The sequence below is a fragment of the Prionailurus viverrinus genome, chromosome E3 (genome assembly GCF_022837055.1).
Source record: "Prionailurus viverrinus isolate Anna chromosome E3, UM_Priviv_1.0, whole genome shotgun sequence".
NCBI lineage: Eukaryota > Metazoa > Chordata > Mammalia > Carnivora > Felidae > Prionailurus > Prionailurus viverrinus.
The window spans coordinates 24,184,110-24,210,729 of record NC_062576.1 but is presented as its reverse complement, the minus strand read 5'-3'; the positions used below and the strand labels follow the sequence as shown (position 1 = coordinate 24,210,729).

The 26,620-nt window shown below is 46.6% G+C and overlaps 1 protein-coding gene across 6 annotated transcripts in view; it reads left to right on the top strand.

Moving 5' to 3' along the window:
* The window catches only part of OTOA (otoancorin), a 75,551-nt gene that overhangs the window by 13,252 nt on the left and 35,679 nt on the right, over window positions 1-26,620 (top strand). For 3 of the 6 annotated variants that reach the window (XM_047837435.1, XM_047837436.1, XM_047837439.1), the window contains exons 9-19: window positions 3,436-3,536; window positions 5,394-5,533; window positions 7,543-7,666; window positions 10,260-10,475; window positions 13,210-13,377; window positions 14,156-14,296; window positions 18,430-18,488; window positions 18,907-19,024; window positions 22,111-22,184; window positions 24,722-24,857; window positions 26,265-26,455. In XM_047837435.1, the coding sequence (XP_047693391.1) occupies window positions 3,436-3,536; window positions 5,394-5,533; window positions 7,543-7,666; window positions 10,260-10,475; window positions 13,210-13,377; window positions 14,156-14,296; window positions 18,430-18,488; window positions 18,907-19,024; window positions 22,111-22,184; window positions 24,722-24,857; window positions 26,265-26,455 (1,468 nt within the window). The remainder of the gene's footprint in view (window positions 1-3,435; window positions 3,537-5,393; window positions 5,534-7,542; window positions 7,667-10,259; window positions 10,476-13,209; window positions 13,378-14,155; window positions 14,297-18,429; window positions 18,489-18,906; window positions 19,025-22,110; window positions 22,185-24,721; window positions 24,858-26,264; window positions 26,456-26,620) is intronic. The other 3 variants (XM_047837438.1, XM_047837437.1, XM_047837440.1) reach the window with 3 other exon arrangements.

Genomic DNA, 26,620 nt, shown 5'->3' with positions numbered 1-26,620 from the left:
ATTTTAGGTTATGTTTATTTTACTACAATTGAAAAAAAAAAGACAAAAAGGATGGTTATATAGGTTAGTAATGCAGACAGAAACTCATGGCTTCAATTTGCTGAGTATTTTTTTAAAAAAATTTTTAATGTTTATTGATTTTTGACAGAGAGAGAGAGACAGAGCATGAACGGAGGAGGTTCAGAGAGAGATGGAGACACAGAATCTGAAGCAGGCTCCAGGCTCCGAGCTGTCAGCACAGAGTCCGACGCGGGGCTCAAACTCACGGACTGTGAGATCATGACCTGAGCCGAAGTCGGACGCTCAACCAACTGAGCCAGCCAGGCGCCCCAATTTGCTGAATATTGTTAAAAGTTTGTTAAAAATTTATTTTGAGAGGGGCACCTGGGTGGCTCAGTCAGTTGAGCGTCCGACTTCGGCTCAGGTCATGATCTCACAGTCCATGAGTTCGAGCCCCGCGTCGGACTCTGTGCTGACAGCTCGGAGCCTGGAGCCTGCTTCAGATTCTGTGTCTCCATCTCTCTCTGAACCTCCTCCGTTCATGCTCTCTCTCTCTGTCTCAAAAATCAATGAAGGTTAAAAAAAATAAAAATAAATTTATTTTGAGAGAGAGAGAGAGAGAGAGAGAGAGAGAGAGAGATGAGTTGGGTAGGGGCAGAGAGAGAGGAGAGAGCAAGAATGCCAGTGCAGAGCCCAACGTGGGGTTCCATCCCATGAACTGTGAGATCATGACCTAAGCTGAAACTAAGAGTTGGATGCTTAACCAACTGAGCCACGCAGGTGCCCAATTTAACGGAAGTAATGTAAACAAAATAAACTTTTTAAACACTTACCAAATTGTATTATGTGTCAGCCACTGGAGATACAAGAGGAAAATAAGACAAAGTCTCTGCTCTCATAGAGCTCTTGTTTTATTGGGGGAGAGTAGGTGGAGAAAAGTTTTAAACCAGCAAATTAAAAAGAGAGAGAGAAAGAGAGGAGAGAGAGAGAGAGAGAACTCAGGTACCAGTAGCTGCTATGAAGAAAATAAAATGGATAACGCTATAGAGAGGCTGAGTGTTTTCGACCAGAACAGGGCTTGGCAAATGTTTTCTTTAAAGGGTCAGAGTAAATATTTTAGGGTTTGTGGGCCTGTAGTCTGGCTGAATTATTCAACTCTGATGTTCTGGTGCTAAAGCAAACATTGACAACAGATGAGCAGGAGTGGCCGTGTCCCAGCAAAGCCTTATTTATGGACACTGAAATTGGAATTTCAAAATTGTCACATGTCACAAAATATTCTTCTTCTTTTGATTTTACTTCCAACTATTTTGAAGTGTAAAAACCAAGCTTGCAGCCTTTATAAGAGCAAGTGGTGGGCCAGATTTGACCTGTGGGCTGTAGTTTGCCAGCCTCTGAACTAAGAAATCAGAGTTGACATCTGAATTGAGACCAAAATGAGACATGGAATCAGTCAGGTGAGGCACTGGAGGAAGGGCATGGCAGGCAGGGGAACCAGCAAATACAGAGGCCCTGAGCCAGGAATGAGCTTTGCGATTTGGAGAAACGTAAAGGAAGCCTGTGGGGTTGGAGTGTGCTGAGGGCCAATCAATCCTTTTCCTGGAATTAAGCTCTGAGATTTGTACATAAGGAGCATTCACAACAGAATAATCAATGTCTTCAGTGCGTAGCAGAATTCCCTCTGCCTGATGCATAATTACGGCCTCTAAATCTCACACTGTGTAACCCTAAGACAGCCACTCAACTCTAGACTTCCAGAATCCTTATTGCCAATAAGGATTGCCAATATTGGCAACAGACTTTCTTCTAAAATTCCTCGACGTTATGTTTCATTATTATACTAAAGTGAATCAAAACAAATTCTGTTTAGACTTTAAGCTTTCTATTTTTCATGAAGTTCCTTGAGGTACCTGGAAATGCTTTGAGTGTTAAAAATACTCAAAGTATTTGAGGGGGCACCTGGGTGGCTCAGTCGGTTAAGTGTCTGACTCTTGGTTTTGGCTCAGGTCATGGTCTCATGGTGCATGAGTTCGGGCCCTACATCAGGCTCTGTGCTGACAGTGCAGAGCCTGCTTGGAATTCTCTCTCTCTACCCGTCCCCTGCTAGCTCTCTCTCTCTCTCTCTCTGAAAATAAATAAATAAACTTAAAAAAAAAAAAAAAGTCTGCCTCTAAAAAAAGAAAATCCAATCTTGGAGATCCTTGGACTTCAGAAATACAGTTTATGCTTTATAATTAATTTAAAATTAACAACTCACCTTGGTTCTTGATGAATTTAGTGGTTCCCCCCTCTCCCAAACTCTCTAGTCTTCTGGGACCACCCTTCCAATAACCAATTCAGATGTCCAGAGTCTTTATCTCATCTAGGGAATCCTAGGGTGTTTACCTGTGCTCACCCCAACAGCTCTGATTCCTGGGTTGGGGAGACACCCTGTTGTTCTTGTGACCCAGCCCAAGCAGCGGCCGACTTCACCATCTCATCTGGGCATGTGAGTCATTGCCCATGGCTTTTCGCAACAGCTCTTGGTAATGGATTCACTGTGCCTTGAAAATGCTCCCTTTCTTCTTCCATTTCTCCGAAGTGCCACCAACACAATGTTGTTGTGTGTAAAAGTCTTTTACTGGAGGATTAGAGGTAATGGGGGCCGATTCTAGCTTAGTGAAACTTGAAGTCCAGATAGATCCTGAACATGATTGTTCTTGAAGTCCCACTGACATCCCACTGATGAGCAATTTCAAATGCCTGAACACAGTGACAGAGGGAGTCTTCTGGGATTTCGGAGGGAGAAATTACTGATGACTGAGGAGACAAGACAAGGCTTTAAGAAAGAGGAAATGTTTGAGGTCATTTTTGAAGGTAGGATTTGAGAGCGGAAGAGTTAGGGCAGAGGCATTCTGGCTGATAAGAAGGGCGCACGTGAGAGAAGATTTGGAGAACGTTTGGGGTGCATATGAGGAAGGAGAAGTAGTTGGTTTGGCTCAAGTACAGGAACCTGGTGCTAATCAATATGGCTGAATAATGATTGTTACCGGTAGTAAGAAAAGAGAGTCAAGTATATTTCAAGCTGTGAGACTATTTAGTAACTAAGTGAACTGGAAGAAAAGCTTATTTTGTGACCTTAACTATTAAAAAATAACCTGCATTTTTAATAAGTTCCCAGGTGATGCTGGTGCTGTTGGTCTGGGGACCACACTGCTGACTTACAAACAAAGCCTCAGATGGCTGGCATCTGTGATTTGCCTGTGTGTAGCATAGCATCTCATAGGTAGGAGGCGCTTCATGAATGGTTATTGAATGAATTAATGAACACAGGAAGGAGGTCCTGACATCAAAGATACTTTTGACTATCACATACCAGTGCAAAAGCTTTTATTTGTTTATTTATGTACTGATTTATTTGTTTATCATATTTCTTCATTTATTTATTTTTTGCAGATGACTCTGTTTCATGGGTCAGTGCAGAAAACTTATGGATTTTGGGCAGATATATGGTTCACCTCTCATTTGAAGAAATTACGAAAATTAGTCCTGTAGAAGTAAGTTGGAAAAGTACATTTACATGTCCCCATCACCAAGCCATCTGGGGAAAGGTGTATTCTAAACCTGTCATGTTTAGCCAGCTAGTCCAGGTGCCCTGGAAGATTGGGTACCCACCTCAGCCAATATATCTTGAGCCTCTAAAGAAAACTCTCATGTGGTTGGTCGTCAGATTGTGTTTAGTGCAGAAGGGCCAAGAAAAGAATTGCAGACAACCAAGATAGCTCTGATGTGAACAAACATGGTATAAAGAAAATGTTGGCTGTGAACCAAAAGTCATTTTAGGGTATTTAAAGGCCAAGGACGACAGCTATAGAGTTTCCAGTTCTTGGAAGCGTGAACTCCAATCAAATGAAACATAGATTACTAGCAACTTGTATTTATAGCTACTTCTACTGATTGCTACTTCAGCGTGAGCAATGATTGGATTTTAACTATAGACTTTACAGTTGAGAAATATGTAAGTTCTAGGGTTACTTAACTCACTGGTCAGCCTGTCTCTGTCTTCCTGATGTTAACCCAATGACACTAAAACCCCTGAGCATCATGAGTCTGGAAAGCAGTCTCCAAAACACGCTGCCAACAGAGAGGCATTCATAAAGACTTTGGGGCTTGCCTCCAGTTTTTATCTTGTGTGCCTTGACTTTCTTCTGGCCAGTGAGAGAAGTGTTTGTATCAGATGGCTGGCTTGTTCAAGGGCCAATTGACCCAACGATGTCTGGTTATTATGAAACTGGAGGCAGAGCCAGGTTTTTCTTTTCAAAAATTTTTGAAAAATTTTTTAACTGCAGTATGGTTGACATATGTAGGTTCCTCTTTTTACCTAGGAGGCTGAGAATACTTCACATAAATTTATATTTATTTACTTATTTGTTTATTATTTTTGAGAGAGAGACACAGAGTGTGAGCAGGGAGGGGCAGAGAGAGAGGGAGACACAGAATCTGAAGCAGGCTCCAGGCTTGGAGCTGTCAGCACGGAGCCTGACGTGGGGCTCAAACCCACGAACTGTGAGATCATGACTGGAGCTGAAATCGGACGCTCAACCAACTGAGCCACCCAGGTGCCCCTAACTTTCAGTTTATAATCCTCAGTTATAAAATGGATTAAACCTCGCCTTTACTCTCCCAATATTGAGTGAATTTCCAGAAGTTAGATAGAGATTAAATTTTTATGGAAGCTGGGCCCCTGGGGAGGAATTTCTAAGATCAAGAGGCCATTTGCAACTTTTCTTCATCATCTAAAAGTGTAGAGAAGAGAGGCAAAGCCACAGAGGACCAGCACGAAGGGGGAATTTATCTGGAGAAAGTAGAATCCTCAAGGGAGAGACAACTTTATAAGCACAGAGTAGCAGTGCATAGAAAGATAAGACTTCAGCTTGACACCCTTGGACACATAGGCAGAAAATGAACAAGAACAGAAAGAATCTGAATGGTATACGTAATAAAGTTGAATCTATTTATCTATATCTTTCTATATATCTGTATCTTACCGTGGGAACACACACTCTTTTTCATCACCTGAGACCCATTTGTAAACTCATCTACTTAAAAAAAACCTGATTCCCCAAAGTGAAACATTTGTGGACCACATTCTCTGACCTCCATATGACAAATCTACAAATAAGGGTGCAAATATTAGCTTTCAAAGAGTTCAACTGCTCCGATATTAAAATATAATACTTTCCTAAATAGCATTTGGGTTGAAGAGGAAACCAAAACAGTTGTTACAGACTGTTGAGAAATCAATGACCACAGGAACTGGGCATCTCGGAATCTCTGAGATGGGGTGCAGTGCGGACCGCAAGGGTGGGGCTGTTTGGCATGACGTCAACCCCCTTCCTGTCCTTGTCTACCAGATTGGGCTGTTTATCAGCTATGACAATGCCACCAAGCAGCTGGACACAGTTTATGACATCACCCCTGACCTGGCCCAGGCGTTTCTGGAGAGGATCAGCTCCTCCAGCTTTGACATGAGGAATACCTCCACCATCCACAGGCAAGGGGTGGGGGCTCTGGGTCCTCGCAGCACTTTCCCAAGATGTGATCTAAGCACCAGCTTCCTCTGAGCAGCAGAAGACCCTGGGAGGAAAGGGAGGTGGCTGGTCTATCTCTTTATATAGCCCCATGTCTTTGTGCATGTGACGGGAGGCGTTTCCCCAAAGAAACACCCTTTGAAAGGGTTGGGAGGTGGGGTGAGGTAGAACAAATGCTTTCTGAGCATCTCCTGTGCCAGGCGTTTAATGCAACCTTATCAAGTGCTAAGATTCCAGCTGTGGGCATAGAAATAGAATATTTTAAATACTCAGTACTTGGTCTATTCCAAGGTAAATGTGTGGTTTCCATTAGGGTGGGTAAAGTATTAGAAATAGCTTTTGGCTCCCCATATTTGTGAACCTCTTGTTATCCAGCTTCTCGGGTGGGGAGTCCACAGATGAAGTCGGCTCTAGAATTTAGTGATTGTAACATGATCCTCCAGGAATGCTTTCCAGCAGAAGCAGGCCTGGAGCTATGTACTTGGTGACCCCAGAAAGGGTTTGAATGTTAGCCAGAGGAAGCATGCAATGGGGAGTGCTGTTCAACCATCTCTCCATCTCTCAGGGGCACATGTCACAGTGCTTCCCCTGACATCACTGTATTATGTTAAATTTTATCAGAGTCGCTTATAGGGAATGTTCTTATATGAAACTATTACACTTTCTTCCCCCATCCTTACTAATTTTTACCCATTAGCTTGGGTCCCCTTTTTAGGGGTACACAAAAATAGCTTACTGGTTAAGAACATGGGACCTGGAGCCAGACTTCCTGGGTTTAATTCTGGCTCTGCCACTTACGAGTTGCACGATTTTGGCTGTGTTACTGTACCTCTCTGTGCCTCCACTTCCCCATCTGTAAAATGGGAGATAATAACCTACCTCCCTTTTCAAGGTCCTTGTAAGGCTCATGCACACCTGACACATAGTAAGTGCTCAGGATAGTAGTTCTTCAGCCTTCACTTCCCTTGAGTCTTCTTTTCTCATCTGACACATTTTCAAATCCTTCCTGACCCGGTTGCTCTTCTGTGGACATGTCTGAGCATGTCGCTGTCTTTCTAAGAGGGTGGATCCAGGTTGAGCATGGTCAACCAGGTGGTCCAGCCATGCTGAATTGAATAGATTTCATACTAACTCTAAGAGCATCCATTAATGAATCAGTGCCTGGTGTCTACCGGGAAGGATGCTAATCAGTTGGTATGGCTCTTCCCATTGAACTCTCACAGTGCTCCTGATGCCTACATTCATCATATTTATTGTGATGTGCTGTGATGAACAAAGCCAACCTCCCTTTTATTAAAGGCTCAGAGAGACAGGTCCACCCTGTACAGTAGTGCACCGTGTGCACTGTTCAACTGTGCAGCAGCCTTGCAGAGAAGTTAAGTAATTTGTTGGATCAAACATCCCATACAGCTGCGCGTCAAACTCTTGTTGGCCTAAATCTATGCTCTTAACCACAAAATACAGCACCCCCAGCTAGACCAGGGTTCACATCCTCCTTCCGCCCTTACATTGTTATGCTTCCTTTTTCTTTCCTTTCTGGCGGTGTAGGTCATAAACCATCTTGGAAATACATCTGCCTCAGAGAATCCCTCAGGGTGGACAAACCCTTTATCTCCATGTGGAAAATGGGGAGTTTTCTGTGGCTAACTCAGGACCACATTTTCCTTGTGCCCCTTACTGCCTCGGGAAGAGAGAGCATAGTTGGATGGGTCTCGATTTAAGTCCTGGGGCCACGTCTAGTCTTGGGCCAGTCACTTGACCATGCCGAGTCTGTCTGCCTTTCTGTGAAATGGGGCTCAGAGCATCTGCCTTGTAGGGTTGCTGTGATGGGGTAATCCGGGTACAGGGTTCAGCACAGTCCCTGGCATGTGATATCTGCTCTGACCATGACTCTTGGCTCTGTGTGGGAGGGGGCTGTGGTTGTGACCCCCAGCTCTGAGCCCCCTGCCAGCACCCTTATCTTCCCACACAGGCTGGGGCTGCTGGTCTGTTTCTACCATGACCTGGATTTGCTGGACGCCGCGGTGGCTCAAGTCCTCCTTCACCAGATGATCAAGTGCAGCCATCTGAGGGGCTTCCAGGCTGGGGTTCAGAAGGTGCGGATGGGGCACAGGGCCCTGGGGAAATGGCCGGAGAATTGGGGAGCACAGTCCTGCCTGGCCTTTGAGAGAAAATATGTGGGGTTAATTGGGATCTGGGTCCACCCACAGCAGATGGCATCCCATCCCAAATCCTGGGATGAGCTTCAACAGTATCGGGGAAAACCCAGAATAGATCAGAATTCAGAGTGGCCACCTTGAGCTTAACTGTGCATACGGATCGCCTGGGGATCCTAAATGTGGCTTGTGATTCAGTGGGTCTGAGCGGAGCCCTAAGTGCAGGGAGACTGCACGTCTAACAAGCTTCCAGGCGATGCTGAAGCAGCTGGTCCGGTGACCGTGCTCAGAACAGCAAGGAGATAAAAGCAAGGTTCTCAAACCTGGCTCTGCATTAGCCCTCGGCCAGCTCCATCCCTGGAGATTCTCTAGGTACTGGTCAGAGGTGTGGCCTGGGAATGGTATGTTTTAAAAGTTCCTCACATGATTCTAGTGCAGCCTTGTTTGAGATGCCTGGATTAGAATGTGTTTGTTGAGTTCCTAGACCAAAGCTCTGCACAAACTGACACAGGCTGTTTCTCATGTACTCTCTCCCTCCATCTCTCCTTTCTTCCCTTAAAGTCTCAATTCTGCCCTGCTTCTCTCACTTTTTTGGCCCTTCTCATTTTTTTTTTAATGGAAAAGATGACGTGAGAACAACATTAAAGAAAAGGTTGATAAAACCATCAATAATTCCACAGCAGGTTTTCACATGTAACTATAAAATCCCCAGTCCCATTTGACATTTGACAACAGTCATTGTTATCTTGATCAGAGCATATTTTAAAAATTAATTAATTAGTTTTTTTATCTTTATTTTTGAGAGAGAGAGAGAGACACACACACAGAGTGCGAGTGGGGGAGGGGCAGAGACAGAGGGAAACACAGAATCCGAAATAGGCTTCAGGCTCTGAGCTGTCAGCACAAATCCCCATGCGGGGCTGGAACTCACGAACCGTGAGATCATAACCTGAGCGGAAGTCAGACACTTAACTGACTGAGCCACCCAGGTGCCCCTTTAATTTATTTTTTTAATGTTTGTTTATTTTTGAGAGAGAGAGAGAGAGAAGAGAGAATGAGCGGGGGAGGGGCAGAGAGAGAGGGAGACACAGAATCTGAAGCAGGCTCCAGGCTCTGAGCTGTCAGCACAGAGCCCGACGTGGGGCTCGAACTCACGAGCCGTGAGATCATGACCTGAGATCAGGTCGCTTAACCCAGGTGCCTCACATATTTTTATTTCGAAGGAAAAGAATCCCTCCCAAGTAAGCTCAAAGCAAACATAAAAGAAATGTATTTTAAGGCCACAGGTTGCATGTGTAGCCATGGCTGCAAAAAAAGAAAGTCCAAGCAAATGAAGATAGCAGTGTTCCCTTTGGGATCACCTAGCTCAGTACTGCTCAAACCAGAGCGTGCATCAGAGTCACCTGGAGGACTTGTTAAAATACAGGTTGCTGGGCTTCTTGCCCAGGGTCTCTGGTTCAGGAGGGTGGGAGTAGGGCCTAAGAATCTGCATTTCTAGCAAGCATCCAGGTGACACTGCTCGTCAAGGACCACAGGACTTTGAGAAGCGCTGCTCTACCACATGCCTCCGTCTTAACAGACTGGGAAGCTGAATCCTGAGGAAGAACAGCTGCGGAATTTGGAGAACCCAGGGGCTGTGACAGCTGTTTCTTTCACTTCGCTCTGCTGCCCCCAAGTGGCCATTTCAGTATTGCCTGGTGCACTTGTCTGTGATGAATATATTCCTACAACTTCAGGTGTTAAAATATGAACGGTTCTTTTTTTTTTTTTTTTTTTTTTTTTTTGGTACAGAGCACATGTTACAATAGATAATTTTATCACCTTTACTGGAAGCAGTTACTATATCACTAAACAGGTATATTATAATAAAATAATTGTTAAGGATATCCCAGAAATGTGAAAACATGTATAAAAACAGTTTTCAGTAAAAAGCATAGAACATTGCACTTCCATTCATATTACAACTGTGTGAAAACTGTATGCTGTAGTTTACTTATAATGCATATATTTATAAAGTCATCAGAAATCTTAGACACAAACATGCCCCATTATTTTAATTAATCAGTTATTTTTATGAGGTAGGATTTTTAGGAGACTTTTACTTTCATGTTACTGTTGAGAATTATTTTTACGTGGATTACATATTATCATGAAAAACACCATGGATATTTCATGAAAGAAAAACAGACGTGTATGGATGCAGGGTTCAAGGTCACAGAAAATAGATGCTATGAGAGAGTGGTGGAATTATGGATAAAGTGAACAAAATTTTCTTCTGCCATGTGTTAAGTTTGATTTAATAGCAAATTAATATTTAAATGAAGCACAAAGTGAATTTGCGGCATGTTAAGGTCAAGGCCAGAGGAGGTGGTGTTCTCAGTGGGCGACTCATTGTCTGGCCAGGGCTTGACGACAGGGTGGAGGGGGTGGAAAGGTAGGGTGGTGGTGGTGTTGTGACAACCCCAGGGTGTAGGCAGAGGGAGCGACTGTCCTGCTTGTTATCGAGCCTCATTTCAGCCTGCTTCCCTTCTAGCTCAAAGCCAACCTCCTGGACATTGCCACGGAGAACCAGACCCTCAATGAGACTCTGGGCTCTTTGTCGGATGCGGTTGTGGGCTTGACCCACAGTCAGCTGGAATCCCTCTCCCCCGAGGCTGTGCATGGCGCCATCTCAACTCTCAACCAGGTCTCAGGCTGGGCCAAGAGCCAGGTCATCATCTTGTCTGCCAAATACTTGGCCCATGAGAAGGTCAGTTGGAGCTTTGAACTCTTTTTTTAATGCTCTGAGACCCAAGGGCCAGTGATACACAGGGAGGGTGGCCAATCAGTAAGAAAATAGTGCCAAGGGGGACTTCCTCTGCCATTTACTAGCTGTGGGATACTGGACGATTGGCTTAAATTCTCTTTGCCTCAGTTTCCCTGTTTGTAAGATGGGGATAACAGTAGCACCTCTGCGGCAGGATGGCTGTAAGGATTCTGAGTCAGTACACAGGAAGGGGTTGGAACATGTGACCTTGAGTATGAGCTCAGGGAGTAGTAGTAGCTACTGTTGTGCTGTTTGCAAAGCGTGGGATCCATCCCAGGATTTCCTTGCTTGTTGTTGAGGCTGCGAACACATCCCTCATCTTGAGATGAGAGATCATGCTATTTTATTCATCTTGGGCTGCAGGGAGGGAATTGTCCTCAGAGGAGATTTTGCTTGGGGGGGACAGGATCCTTTAGTCACGCTCTAGATGCTCCTGGGGTGGGAAATGAGTCTTTTTCCTGGGGAAGCCGTCTCTCTGCCCTGCGCTTGGTAGAAGGGGCTGCAGAGACCTGAGCCCCTAAACATTTTGGCGTCCTGCTTTTTCTGTGTCATAGCCATGTCCCAGGATGCAACTAGTTCATGAGGATTGGATCGGGACCAATTCCAAAATGACAACAATTACAAATATTCATTAAGTACTTACTGTGTGCCAGGTTCGGGTCTAAGTGAGTTAGTTGTTTAGTGTTTCCAACAACTCTGTGAAGTCAGGAGTGTGTTATAACCTTCATTTTTCATATCATTCATGAGAGGCACAGAATGTATAAGGGAATTGCCAAGGTCACATAAAGGCACACAGGATGTCTGGCTTCAGAGTCCACTTGCTTAACTCCCATGCTAACTACCTCCAGCATGGCACCATGACCGTTGTCCGCCCATTGTTACTTTCTGACTCAAGGCCAAGGCTAGCCCATTCTTCTTGTGCCCTCTAGCCTCATGGCATCTTTAGTTTGACATCTTTGCAGCCCTTCTCTGTTTTGACTAGGGCCACATGAGTCTATCTGGACAGTTCTCTGTGAATGTGATTTTAGGGAGCTGAGGGAGACTGTCTTGTTCCTCCCAACCCTGGACAAAGTGGCTTGTCTTTTTCCTAGTGTCCTCCTCTTCCTACAGAGAGGTCAGGCCACTTACGAAGAAGCCAAGAGCTCGAAAGGTCTTGCTTTCCTTGAGGACAGTAGAGACTATCCATTCTACAGAGCATAACAGGGAAACCATTCAACTGGCTTTTTTGTAGACCTAAGGAATGAGTGTCCCTGTTTGTATGGAAAACCATCTGGCATCTTTACTCTAAAGGAGGGAGAAAAAACAAGCATAGTTTCTGATGGGGCAGACAGCTACAATCCTATTTGTCATAAAATATCAGACCCAGATCCTGAAACATTTCTTTTTTTTTTTTTTTAATTTTTTAAATGTTTATTTATTTTTTGAGAGAGAGTAGGGGGAGGGGCAGAGAGAGAGGGAGACACAGAATCCAAAGCAGGCTCCAGGCTCTGAGCTGTCAGCACAGAGCCCAACGCGGGGCTCGAACCCACGGACTGTGAGATCATGACCTGAGCTGAAGTCAGACACTTAACCTACTGAGCCACCAGGCGCCCCCCCGCAAAACATTTCTTTATTTCAACTCAGAGCTTCTGCATGGAGATAGACGACCATGGGGCTTTGCTATGTCAGGTGACGTAATGAGAAAAATGGGTACAAGTGAGTGGGGCTGGGTAAACTGATAGCCCCACGACCCAACCTCAAGGGGCACCTGCTGGTCAGTTCTTGCCAATTGTTGCCAACATGGACCCAGTATTGCTTGGCATTCAGATTTTTTAAAAAATCAGACTCAAACCTGGATTTTAATGAAAATTTATCCAATTAAAAAAATTGTTTTAAGTTTATTTATTTATTTTGAGAGAGAGAAAGAAAGAGAGGAGAGAGAGGGGTGGGAAGGGGCAGAGAGAGAGAGAGAGAGAGAGAGAGAGAGAGAGAAACCTAAGTGGCTCCTCACTGTCAGTGGAGAGCCCAACTTGGGGTTCCAACTCATGAACCGAGGGATATGATCTGAGCCGAAATCAAGAGCTGAATGCTTAACCAACTGAGCCACCCAGGTGCCTCCAAATTTCCTCAGTTAAAAAAAATTTTTTTTTAATGTTTATTTGTTTTTGAGAGAGAGAGAGACAGAGTGTGAGCAGGGGAGGGGCTGAGAGAGAGGGGGACACAGAATCTGAAGCGGGCTCGAGACTCCGAGCTGTCAGAGCCTGATGCAGGGCTTGAACTCACGAACCATGAGATCATGACCTGAGCCCGAAGTCGGGTGCTGAACCGACTGAGCCACCCAGGTGCCCCAGTTTCCTCAGTTTTTAAGTGTTGTCAGCCAGTTCAAATTAAACACACACACACAAAAGCCTATTGCCTGCCCAGCTGTGGTGCATGGATCATCACTTTCTGATATTTGTACTGTGGCCTCGGACAGCAGGGTACTTCCCCCGGCAGAGCACTTGCCTTCTGTGTTGTGTTTTGATATCACCTCTCTTTTCTGATAGAAGGAAGGAAGGAAGGTCTGGGAGGGCAGCATGTGTCTGTTCACCGTGGTGCCCCGGTACCCATCCCAGATACCCAACATGCAGAGGGGCAAGTGTCGGCCAGGTGAGAAACCAGAACAGAACCTCACGCTCCTCGCGGCCCGTCTTGCCAGGTGCTGTCTTTCTACAACGTCAGCCAGATGGGCGTGCTGCTGGCTGGGGTTGGCACCCAGGCCTTCTACAGCATGGATCGCAGGGACCTCTTGCAGGTCCTGAGAAGCACGATCTCCCTGCATGTGTCCGACTTGTCACCTGCCCAGCAGCAAGGCGTCCTCAGCAAGGTGAGAGAAAGACATCTCGTCCTCAGCCATGTGGCTCACAGAGTATGTGGTTTGGGGGTGTTGTGCGTGGGCTATGACTTTGGGCTGTCGACTCAGGGCTGGGGTTAGCTCAGCCTTTGGCGAGGGAGCATTCTGAACCTAGATGATGCCTTCTCCTGGTGCCCACCTTTCCTCCTTTCCAGAAGGAGCTCCGTGGGTCACACTATATTTCTTCTCAGACCCTGGTGCTTTCCTTCACCAGTTGACTCCGGAAGACTTTAGTTAAATTAGGTTTCTTGACATAATAATTTTTGCAAGTTTTTCAAATCAAAAAACGAATCCTGAAGGTCCCAGAGTGCTTCTAAAAGCCCCTTCCATGATCCGAAGTCACACCTATATTCTCACTTGGCAGTGGGTCTTTGGGTATCCTATTCTATCAGACCTGCTATGTCCAGTTACAAAATCTGTTAGGAGACCAAACTTAAGGAGTTTGGCTTAAAATAACAACACCTTGCCGAGAGCAATAGCACGTTTGGTTAAAATTGTTTGCGTTCCTGAATAAGACAGACTTGTGCTTGAATCTTTGAATCTTACTTATCAACTTCCAACCAGTTATTTATGAAGCCTCAGTTTTCTTACCTGCAAAATGGGGTAAGAGAAGTCCCCCACCTCACAGGGTTGCTGAGCAGATATGCTGAATCTTATGGCCTGTGAATCACTGACACAGTCCCTGGGCCTTGTGCAAAGTTCAGTGCACCTTCTACGAGGTGGTCATTACGTTTATTCTCACTCTTGGCAGATGATCGAAGCAGGAGACACTGTCTCAGGCATTTTGGAAATACAGGGGGCTTTCTTTAAAGAAGTATCTCTCTTCAATTTACGGAGGGAACCCGGATTTAACACAACAGTCCTAAAGGAAAAGGAACTTCGGAGGAGTCAGGTATGACCACTAAGGATTCTGACACCAATTTGGATGTGTGTGTATGTGTGTGTGTTGGGGGTTGGAGGCTCCCACACCAACAAGGAATTCTCCAACATAGCGGAGAATCGTGGGTATTCCACAGTTCAGCTCCATTCTGACACTGTATACTGGCGATAGCATCAGATCCCACAGGGTAAGGGTTCAGTCCTGCAATACTATACCCCCTGCCCCTCAACTGCAAGTGCCAGTCACCAGTCTTGGCTGTCCCCTGTGCTTCTGACCTCCCAGTTGTAGATTGAAGGTTCCAATGACCCTGCTGCCCCCACCTTGGTTTGATTAATTTGGTAGAGTGGCTCACAGAATTCAAACATGTTACTTACTAGCTCATCGGCTTATTATAAAAGGATATAACCCAGGGACAGCCAGATTGAAGAGATGCATCGGACAAGGTATATGGGGGAAAGGGTACAGGGCTTCCACGCCCTCTCCAGATGCGCCACCCTCCCCACACCTACACATGTTCATCAACTGAAAGCTCTCTGAAGCTGGTGCTTTTGGATTTTTATGGAGGCATTATTATGTAAGCATGGTTGATTAAAACATTGGCCATTGATGATTGGTTCAACATCTAGCCCTTCTCCCCTCCCTGCAGGTTGGGAGTGGGACTGAAAGTTCCAGCCCTCCAATCCCGTGTTTGGTTCTTTCTGCAACATCCCTCCTTCCTCAGGTGTTTTCCTGAAGTCATCATTCACATAACAAAAGACACCTTGATGGCTCTCCTCACTTAGGAAATTCCTAGGGTTTTAGGCTAAATGCAGTAGGGGTGCTTGAGTGGCTCATTTGGTTAAGCATCCAGCTTTGGCTCAGGTCGTGATTTCGTGGTTCATGGGTTTGAGCCCTGCATTGTTGGTCTCTGTGCTAACAGCTCAGCCTGCTTCAGATTCTTTATCTCCCTCTCTCTGCCCCTCCTCTGCTCGCAGCGGGAGCATTTCTCAAAAATAAAAATAAAACATTAAAAAAAATTAAAAACCAAAACAAAACTAAATACGGTAGAACCTTGGGTTGTGAGTAACTTGTTCTGTGAGGGTCCTGCAAGATGAGCAAACATTTCTAATAAATTTTAACTTGGTAAAAGAGCAATGTCTTACAATACAAGTAGCACGTGACGCTGAACGTCACATGATCACAACTGAGCCAGTGGTTCTTGAAATTCGCTTTGATATACAAGTGCTTTGGATTACAACCATGTTTCTGGAACAAATTATGCTCGCAAACTAAGACTTTACTGTATATATTTTTTATTAGTAATAAGATGCCCAGATCACTCCTGAATTTTTGAGTCTGCCTTGTGGGAAAGTTCTGTTTAAAGTTAATTTGGTAAAAGAAATTTATTTCCGTGTAATTGAACTCAGGAGGCAAAACAGTGTAGTGTTAAGAAATTGGACAAGACCTGAGCGTGTATTTGGGTGTGGCTATCAGTTAATTTTGGGGTGCTTCTTCTCACTCGGCCTCAGTTTTCTCATGTGCGAAATGGGGATGATTTCATGAGAATCAGTGATGCAAGATGTATCTTTATACTACCGGGCACGTGGCAGTGCGCTCTAACTATTAGCGGTTATAACACATATTATTATTTTTTTTTTTTAATTTTTTTAACGTTTATTTATTTTTGAGACAGAGAGAGACAGAGCATGAACGGGGGAGGGTCAGAGAGAGGGAGACACAGAATCTGAAACAGGCTCCAGGCTCTGAGCTGTCAGCACAGAGACTGACGCGGGGCTCGAACTCACGGACCGCGAGATCATGACCTGAGCCGAAGTCGGCCGCTTAACCGACTGAGCCACCCAGGCGCCCCTATAACACGTATTATTAAGGGCTGCTGGTGCTGAGGCTGCTTGGGGAGGACTGCGCTTTGGAGGCTGAAGCCTCTTCGAGCTCTCTGGACTTTCGTTCAATCAACTCTGCATTTTATCCACTCATCGAAAGTTGATGCCAGGAGCTGTTCACGTTGCTGGGGATGTAGCTGTGAACAAAGTAGACAAAACGGCCTGCCGTCCCAGAATTTCCATCCTGTGAAGGAGGGAGACAGACAAGATACAAGATTAGTGGGTAAAACCCAAGCTGTGCTAGATGATGATGCGTGCTAAGGAGAACCTAAATCAAAATGGGAAAGGGTAGATAGTGGGCTCTTTTGACGGGGGTAGCTGGAGACAACCTCCCTGTGCTCAGAGAGGTTATGGGAGGGGCTGATCTTCAGGACCCCTAGGGACACCGTGAGGACTGCCTTCTACTGTGGGTGACATGAGGAGCTGTTGGGAAGGTTTGAGAAGGGTTGTGCTCTGACTTTCGTTTGCATCGAATCCCACAGCTGCTGCACGGGGACCGAATTGAGAGCAAGAGTGGAAGCAAGGGGACCAGTCAGGAGGCTATTGTGTATTCCAGATAAGACAAGTGGCTTGGACTAGGTGGTGGCAACACGGGTGGTAACCAGTGGTCGCATTCTGGACGCATTCTCAAAGGGCTGGGGGCGTCTCTCTCCACCCGTGTATGTTCTCTCCATGTCATGGGCTGAACGGTGCCCCCACCAAATATACGTCCACCCAAAACACGTGCGTGGGAATGTGGCCTTATTTGGGAAGAAGAGTTTTTGCAGATTTAACTAAGGATCTCAAGATGAGACCAGTCTCAGTTATCTGAGCAGGCCCTAAATCTAGTGACAAGAGCCCTTATGAGAGGCGACAACCCGGATGGTAGAGAGATGCAGACAAAAGGGATTGGATGTGCATACAGAAGGCCATGTGAAGACGAAGGCAGAAACCCGAGTGATGTAGCCATAAGCCGGAACCGCTTGGAGCCACCAGAAGCCAGAAGAAGGGAGGAAGGATTCTCCCCTACAGCCTTTGGCAGGAGCTCAGCTCTGCTGACTCCTTGATTTCTGACTTCTGGCTTCCAGAACTCTGAACGAATGATTTCTATTGTTTTCAGCCACCAAGTTCATGGTAATTTGTAACTGCAGCCCTAGGAACTGCATGCATTCCCATGCAGGGTGGCTGGCCTTCTGTGGGTGGTTTGGGACTCCCATGAGAAGCTGTGTCACCTTGGTGACCTCGCCTTGGGGAAGTCACATAGCATCACTTTTGCTTTGCTCTATCTGTGGAGGCAGTCACCCAGCCCCGCCCCCAGCTTCATGCAGAGAGGACAAAGATTCCACCTCTTGGTGGGATAGTGGTTCTGGAAGGTTCTAGAAGAGCATAATTTGTGGCCACTTTGGAAAACACATCCTGCCACAGATGTCTTCCAGCCATTTTTTCTCAGCAACCGCGTTGATGGAGTGGCCGTTTCCTGTGATGGGGAAGACTGTGGGAGGGTCCCAGAACTTGATTCGGCCTGAGGAGATAACTGGGGCTACACACAGAGCTTCAGGAACTTACCTCCCTAGCTGTTCCTTTCTCCTGGGCCTGGCTGCCCTGTCACAGATGCCTCTGCCTAATGCTGGCTCACAATTTATTCCGTTTGGGGAATTACATTCAAAGTTCCAGAGTCTATAAAATAGATGAATGTCATACTTGATCGCATCTGCAAGTTAGGTGTTCTGTAAAATTACGTTCCTTAAAACAAACGGCTCCCCTGCCTGCTAGATATTGTTCTTCTAGAGTGCCCATCTGGGAGGGTTGGAGGGGAGTGAGTGCTGCAAGCAGGAGTTACTTTATTCATGGTACTTTCTAGACTGTCCTGGTCTATTCATCTGTCTCTTCCACTTTTACTTCCTGGGAGCTAGCAGGTGGGCATGGAAATAGGGGCTACCGAGGGTGCTCACCTGGTCAGCGGCTTCGTAAAGCATAGAAAGTAAAGTTCCAGCCTGCCGTCTGATGGCTTTGCCCTTCATTCGGGTCCTAGAGCATAGGGAATCCCCGGGGTGTGGGAGCGTGGGTTCTGCAATTACTCTGACCCCAGTTCACATCCCAGCTCTACCACCTGGCAATTGTGTGGGCCTGGGTAATGACATAGCCTGTTAAGCCTAAGCCTTCCCCATCTGGAAAATGGGATCATTGTGTGTCTTCCTCCAAGGGCCTCATGGTACTAGGCACACACTGCTCAGCAGTGAGTAAGTGACTGCTCCATCCATGCTGGCAACCATTCTCTTCCCTCAGGCCTTGTTCCTGTTTGAGCTTCTGTCAAAGACAACCAGAAGGCCTGAGGAGCTGCTGAGGTAGGCGGGTGTACTTGGTCTGGGGGCTGACAGGCCCTCTGGAGCCTGATTTCTCAGGAGGGAAAGTTGGCTGTCTGCAGCCTGTGTCCCATCAGACCTGCCTTCTCTAGTCCTTTCCTCTCTCTCCCCAACCCCTTCCTTTTTTTTTCCTTGAGAGAGGGAGAGAGTGCACATGTGCAAGCATGCACACGAGCAGGGGAGGGGCAGAGAGAGAGAGAGAGAGAGAGAGAGAGAGAGAGAGAGAGAGAGAATCCCAAGCAGGCTCCATGCTCAACGCAGAGACTGACTCGGGCTTGATCCCACGACCCTGGGATCATGACCTGAGCCAAAATCAAGAGTCACATGCTTAACTGACTGAGCAACTCAGGCACCCCAGCCCCACCCCCTCTTCTCCCGGGTCCCTTGTTTTGTTTTCCAGCACAGGGCAGCTGGTCAAAGGCGTGACGTGCTCGCACATTGATGCCATGAATGCGGACTCCTTTCTGGCCCAGTTCCACTATTTTGAGAACAACCTCTCCCTGCTCTCACCGTATCAGGTACCGTCGTAGCACATTCATGCCTCTCGTTCTCTCCTCTTGCTCCAGTCGTGGGCCTTGATGGACTGTGGTGGCTTAAGATATTTGTGCCAAGATATATATTCCCATGCAGGTGATGACGTAGGGCCAAATACTGAGCCAGGTTTTTCTCCAGTTTCTCTTTTAAAAGTTCCAGATAACCCATCTCTACAGCCAGAGCTTCAACAGATGGGTTATTCCATACTCAGATCTGAACCTTAAAATCCAGTGGTAGGGTATACCATTTCTCACATTCCTAATTATGTCCTCCTGAGACCGAAGGTCGTTCCCTCCTTCCCAGCCTTTCCAGGGGTAACCTGGAATAGGAACAATACTCCGAGGAGAGTACTTTCCTTCTTCATTTAATACTTCATTTTCCAAATGGCTAGGGAGGCTCGTTAACTCTTTGGGGAGACCAGAGGCAGACACTGACTTTTTAGTGGATCTAAGCAAGTAAAGATAGGCCTTGGGAACAGCATTTGGACTTGGAAGTGTAAACCGTCAGTGATACAGGGTCCAGAGAGGGTGAGCGGGCAGATGTACAAGGCATCTTCCCAGCTCAGGCCCGAGTGTTGCAGATCTGAATGAAAAGTTTCCAACCAACGAATTCTCTTCCCGAGAGCCAGGAAGTAAGAGTAAAGCTTGGTGTATAATCCTTTGAGGTCATTGGAGGACTATGCAAAAATTTCACAAAGCTCTGCCATTCCATTGGATTGTCCATTGTGTCAGTGGTTCCCAAATGTGAGCATCAGCATTACCTGGAAGGCTGGAGTTGTTTGATGGGCATAAAGTTTCAGTGTTGCTAGATGAATAAGTTCTAGAAATCTGCTGTGCAGCGCTGTGCCTGTAATTAACAATATGATACTGTGCACTTCAGAATTTGTTAAGAGGGTAGCTCTCACGTTAAGTGCTCTTACCACAAAAACAGAAACAAAGAGACACAAGGAAACTGGGAGGTGTTGGATGTGTCTGTTACCTTGCTTGTCATAATGGCATCACGGTGTTTGCATGTGTCCAAACTCATCACAGTGTACCCGTTAAATACGTGCAGGTCTTTGCATATCAGTATTCCTCAGTGAAGCTGTTAAAAACACACAATAAAAAAAGAAAAGCCAACGCAGATTACAGAGCCTCACTGGCAGTTTCCCTTTCCTTACAGTAAGCCTGGGGTGAAGCCTCCTAACTGACATTTCCAGCAGTTCCCTGGTGAGAACTATTGACCCAGGCAGGGAGGAAAGCAAATTATTTCTGGAACCTGGACCCCGGCATGGTTGTGTCCTTTATACTCATCACACCGATCCAATGGATGGAGGTCAGACCCACTTTGAGGAAGACCTACACGTTCAAAGAGGAAGAATTGTCCCGACAAAGCTCCTGACCTAGAATCCTCCCATTCTCAGGACGTTCAAATACCAGTTAATTAGAAAATTTGCCTTTATTGTTTACATTTTTGCTGAAAATACATAATTATAAAAAAATAAGACAATATAGAGAGAGCAAATGTTCCCCCCATTTCCCCTGGAGCAGTGATTCTCAGAGCACTGTTTGGCCAGATCTGGAGACACTTTGGGTTGTTACTCCTGGGGGAGATGCCACCGGTATCCATTGAGTAGAGGCCAGGGATGCTGCTTCCTAACTACAATGTAGCCCCACACACAAGGACTCTCCAACCCAAAATGGCAAAGGATCTAAGATTGAGAGTCCTGCTCTTAAGGTAACCACAAGGAAAAGTTTGTTATCAACTTTGAGAGGTTTTTTTTTTTTTTTTTGGTGTGTATAAAACATATGTACGTGTAATTAAAAAAAAAACACAAATGAGTTCATACTATATATACTGTTCTGTTTCGCTCTGTAACAAGGGTGTATGTATATAAAATAGGACCTGGCCATCATTCCAGTGTTCACAGATACAAGTCTACCTTATTGAAACAAAACAGTTGCACACCATTCGGTTATGTGGATATACCACAGTTTATGTCACCAATCCCAAACCCAGAGACAGTCAAGTTGTATCTCTGTTAAAAGGTAAACTGAGGAGTATTAAAAATTTTAAGAGTTAATTTGAGCAAAAAATCGATTAGAATCAGGCAGCACCAAACAGGAAGTGGTTTGGAGCGCTCTGGAAAGACTTACAGAGAGAAAGTGCAGACGCAGAGAAAGGAAATTATTTGACTGGCTGTCGCTTAAAGCCCAGTTGGCTCTTTGTGATGGTTGTCGTCAGTGTTTTTTTTTTTTTTAATTTTTTTTTCAACGTTTTTATTTATTTTTGGGACAGAGAGAGACAGAGCATGAACGGGGGAGGGGCAGAGAGAGAGGGAGACACAGAATCGGAAACAGGCTCCAGGCTCTGAGCCATCAGCCCAGAGCCCGACGCGGGGCTCGAACTCACGGACCGCAAGATCGTGACCTGGCTGAAGTCGGACGCTTAACCGACTGCGCCACCCAGGCGCCCCTGTCGTCAGTGCTTTGATTTCATAACCTCGAGGCATTTACAGACTTAGATTTTGGTGTGCTCACTGAGGGCACCGTGTCATTAGGGCCACATTAGTCTAATGGCCTCCTTTTAAAAAAAAAAATTTTAACGTTTATTTATTTTTGAGAGAGACAGAGACAGAATGAGAGTGGGTTAGGGGGAGAGAGAGAGGGAGACACAGAAACCGAAATAGGCTCCAGGCTCTGAGCTGTCAGCACAGAGGCCGATGCGGGGCTCGAACTTGCAAGCCTCGAGATCTTGACCTGACCGAAGTCAGCTGCTCAACCGACTGAGCCACCCAGGTGCCCCTAATGGCCTCCTTCTTTAATTAATCTAATATCTTACTTCCTTGCAGTTATAAGCAAAACAGGGGAGCATTCTCAGACTTAAATTTTTGTATTCTCTTTGTGATTGCCTCAGTTTTCTCATCCATAAACTGGGCACAGTAGCAGTACCTACGTCGTAGGGTGTTTTATTAAATAGAAAGTAAGCATATACAGAGCACTTAGCACAGTGCCTGGCCCACAGAAAGCACAGTCTGTGTTTGCTCTTATTACTACAGGACTAAATTCCTAGAACTGCTTTAATCTTTCAGGTTAATTGTTTGGCGTGGAAATACTGGGAGGTCTCCAGATCCTCTCTGCCGCCCTTCCTCTTGGCTGCCCTCCCGTAAGTGAACATTGGCTCCCCTCTCTGGCCCAAGAGTGAGATTGGTGGGAGCCATCCAAGTCATCTACCCCTGGGTTTTTGTGAGGAACCAGAGACAGAGTGGAGAGTGTCTTCCACGGTTAAGCCCTTGCAAATCAGGATTTGAATTCTGAGTCCCACGTAAACGTTTCAGACAGACGCTCTTGCTTTTTTTCGGTTATTTAAAAACCAAAGCCAAAGCAACCCAAGCCTGAGTGAATGTCCTTGACACAGGTCCCATCTGGGCTGGCCTCTCAGCTGTGCCAGGCTCCAAAGTGATCAGGGCTGATGTAAGTCATGGGGATTTCTCCTGGTATGTGTGGGCATTCAGACGTGGGAGGGCGCAGCCCTGCTTTTCATAGTCTGGACACTCTTTCCTCTTCTCTTTATTTCCCTCTTCCTTCTCTTGCTGTTAATTGCCCTCATTTCTTCAAAAAATATTTACTGAGTGCTTACTGTGTCCTCAAAGATAATTTATTTTCCCCCGTACAAGAGCTTACAATCTTGGGGAGGGGGAATAGACAAGCATGAAGTCAATTATAATGTCAAGTTGCTCTTTGGTTGAAAGTGATAAAGCCTTAGCTCAAACTGGCTTAGACAGTAAAAGGCAGTTTTGGTTCCAGGTAACTGGAAAGTCCAGGGATAGACTTCAGGCATGGCTGGATCCAGGGTCTCAGTGGTCATCTATCTGTCTTTTAACCCAGCTTTCCTCTGTAGGCTTCTCTATTAGACAACTTCTTTCTCTGTGGTTGTGTCTGGCCGATTCAAGGTTATATCTTCCTGGTTAAAAGACTTTTTCCCCTCATCCTTCTCAATAAGTTTTGAGTCTGACTGAGATTAGGGGAGATGGGTAACTTTGACTGGCTTAGTTTGGTATTACATCCCCGGAGCCAAGAGTGAAGCAGGGTCCACTCCAAACCGCAAGGTTTTCGAGTGAAGCAGGTGGTTCTCTAAGAGAGCCAGGTGCTGCTACCATGGGAAGGAGTGAAAGGCACAGGGCATGGGGGGGGGGGGGGGGGGACTTGTCTCCTTCTGACTGGAGAGTCGGAGGAGACTAAAGTAAAGCTCAGAGAAGGAGCTGGCGTTTTGGAGTTCGAGATGGACACTCCAGGCAGGGGCACAAGGGATGTTTGGTTCAGTGAAGCACTCTGGGGAATGCATGGTGTGTGTCTGCAGAGTAGCTGGGAGAGAGAAGGCCAGAGAGGAAAGGGACAGCCCAATCAGGGAGGGCCTCTGTGACACCCTGAGGTATTCCTCCTGTATTCCTGGCACGATCCTCAGGTTTATGTTTCAGAGAGATGGTTACCTCTGTCCATGCAGTGGATGGACAGGGGGCCTGGCTGGAAGGAGGGAGACAGTGAAAGCTTGTTTCTACAGCCTGGCCCTTGGCATGGCTGTTTCTTTCCACTCATCCACATCCTAGCTTAAATACCTCTGTCTTAGAACGGGCCCCCCAGCTGTCCTTACCATCATTCTCCACTGCAGAACCATTTTCATTTATCACTGGCTGAAATGGCCTGTTTTATTCACTGGTTTCTGTTGTCTTTACTCTACTAGGATGAAGTATCCTGAGAGCGAGCACCTGCCCCTCATGTCGTGTTCATGCCCAGTGCAGTGCCTGGCAGGCAGCAGAGATTTGCTGAATGAATGAAGAGATAAATAAAACCCCAGTACTGTGAATGGAGAGGGGAGAACAGATTTGAGTAATACTAAGTTGGTAGCAATGACAGATTTGGGGTTAAAGGGAAAAAGACATCTGGGATGGCATAGAGGAAGAAGAACCTGTAGAATTCGGTTTTGGAACAGTCTAGTGATCATGATGAGTAGGCCGTATGGGTCTAGAGCAGTCTTTCTCAACTTTTGTTTTATTATTGCCTCCCTAAAGGGAACAATTTAATTTCTCTGGAATGGGAGAATTTATCAGGAATAAGATTTTGTTGAATAGAGTTGAGCTTTAGTGGGTCACAAATCATTGTAATAACTAAGATTTTTTTTTTCACTCCCTCTCTCTACCTGAACCGGTTTTTCCCCCTTGGGGGCCATATTGCCTCTGTTAAGAATACATGGTCAAGAGTTTGGGGGATTCTACCCCGGAGATGCCAGAATTGGGTGTCATTTCTCTTACTTTCTCTGCTCTCTCCTTGTCTTTCTTACTTTCTATTTTATTCTCTCTTCTTTGTCTCTTCTACTTTTTCTCTTTCTTTCCCTTCATCTCCCCTCAGCCAGTCCATCAGTCAACATATGTTTATGGAGACCCCATTCCCTGATCATTGCTACTGGGGCATAGAAGAGAAGCATGATGGGAGTTTGCTTCCCGCTCATAGGAGAGGGGCATGGTGGGAAGAGGAGCGTGATGGGTGGGAGGCTTGCTACCTGCCAAGAGGAGCCACATCACTGGGGAGAACAAACGTTTAAAGAATGGTCCTGGGATAAGCTCTTGGGCATGTGAAGGCTGATTTCAGGGGCAAATGCAGAACAGCCACTGTTCCCTCCTCTCTCATTCTTCTGTCTCTTTCCAGGGCTCACTACCTGGCTTCTGTCCCAGCTTCCCAGTGTGTGCCCTTTCTGATCAGCCTGGGGAAGAGTCGGTTGGACTCCTTGGTTTTAGATACCCACAAGAAGAATTCAGTCCTTAGGAAGGTACAGCAGTGCCTGGTAAGGAAACTCTTCCTGGTTGGCACTTTCCCTGGGGTCCCTTCCCCTCTGGGTATCTTGGCCATCCTGGGGAGCCCTCAGGGAATCTGGCTGGGATCTTGAGCTTGTGGTGATGGCCAGAAGTCTGACTTGTGGGTCTCAAAGCTGGTCCTGGAGCCCTGGGTGGGACAGTCTTGGCCATTGGTTTTGAGGACTGTCATCCTGGGACTTGAATGATGGGAGGCTGGTGTGGGGACTAGAAAGATCACAGTACACCGAGTCTGGGATCTAGACTGGCCTCTGGCAGTGATTGTTTGTGTGGCTTCCAGCAAGCCACTTCCTCTCTCTGAGCCTCAGTCTTCTCATCCCTAAGATGGGTGCAAGAGCACTTCCTGCACAAAGTTATTAAGGGCATGAAATAGGCAATATATTCAGTGCCAAGGCCCAAAGGGCAGACTGTCTGAGTGTAAATCCCAGCCTTGCCACTGGCTGGCAGTTTGTCTTTAATGTTTATTTATTTTTGAGACAGAGACAGAGCATGAACGGGGGAGGGTCAGAGAGAGGGAGACCCAGAATCTGAAACAGGCTCCAGGCTCTGAGCTGTCAGCACAGAGCCCGACGTGGGGCTCGAACTCACGGACCGCGAGATCATGACCTGAGCCGAAGTCGGCCGCTTAACCGACTGAGCCACCCAGGTGCCCCTGGCAGTTTGTCTTTAAAAAAGTGAATAATGCAGGGGCACCTGGGTGTCTCAGTCGGTTAAGCATCTGACTTTGGCTCAGGTCATGATCTTGCCATTTGTGAGTTCGAGCCCCATGTCGGGTTCTGTGCTGACAGCTCAGAGCCTGGAGTCTGCTTTGGATTCTGTGTCTCCCTCTCTCTGCTCCTCCCCTGCTTGCACTTTGTCTCTCAAAAATGAATAAATGTTAAAAAAAATTTTTTTTAAAGTGGGTGATATTGGTACTTATCCCTTACAGTTACTTTGAAGATGGAGATTAAGACCTGGCATGTATTAAGCACTCAAATGTTACCTACTTTGGTCATTTGGGGAAAGAGCCTTAGAGGCCTTCTAGTCCCATCCACAGTTTGAGGTGCTGTTTTTATTATTGTTGTAGTATTAGAATGGTTGTTGAACTCTGGGGTAACCTCCCAGCAGTGGCACCAGTGACGACGTCAGCCCTCATTTATGGAGTGTCCACTATGTGCCGAGTCTTCTGCCCTCACCGGCCCCTTGGTGGGGCCTTCTAGCTCCCGAGGCCTGCATCCCTGGGGTAAAATCAGACCCTGTGCTGTCATTACTAGTCCATGGTGGGGCGGGTGATTCAGATCCTGGAACCTTGACGAGGTTTGGGATCGGGATGGGTTGTTGAGGGGTCACGGTCTTGAACCCTGCTGGATCTTCCCATCAGCTCCACTTGTCGGTTTCAGAACAACTCCATTGCCGACGAGTTCATGGTAGACATCGTGGGGGACCTGCTCTGCCACTTGCCGGCAGCCACCATTCACCACGGGGTCTCCCCCCGGGCCTGGGCCACAGCCCTGCATAGACTCCGAGACTGCCCGCACCTCAGCCCGGAGCAGAAGGCTGCAGTGAGGCTCAGGCTCCTGGAACAGCAGGGGTGAGGAGGGGCTGGGGCTCGCTTTGGGGTGGGGTGCAGGCTCTGGGGCACCGAGCCCTGGTGCTCCTGCCCTTAAAACAGAGAGAGTCTTGGGGTCCCTGGGTGGCTCAGTCGGTTAAGCCTCTGACTTCGGCTCAGGTCATGATCTCACGGCTCGTGGGTTCG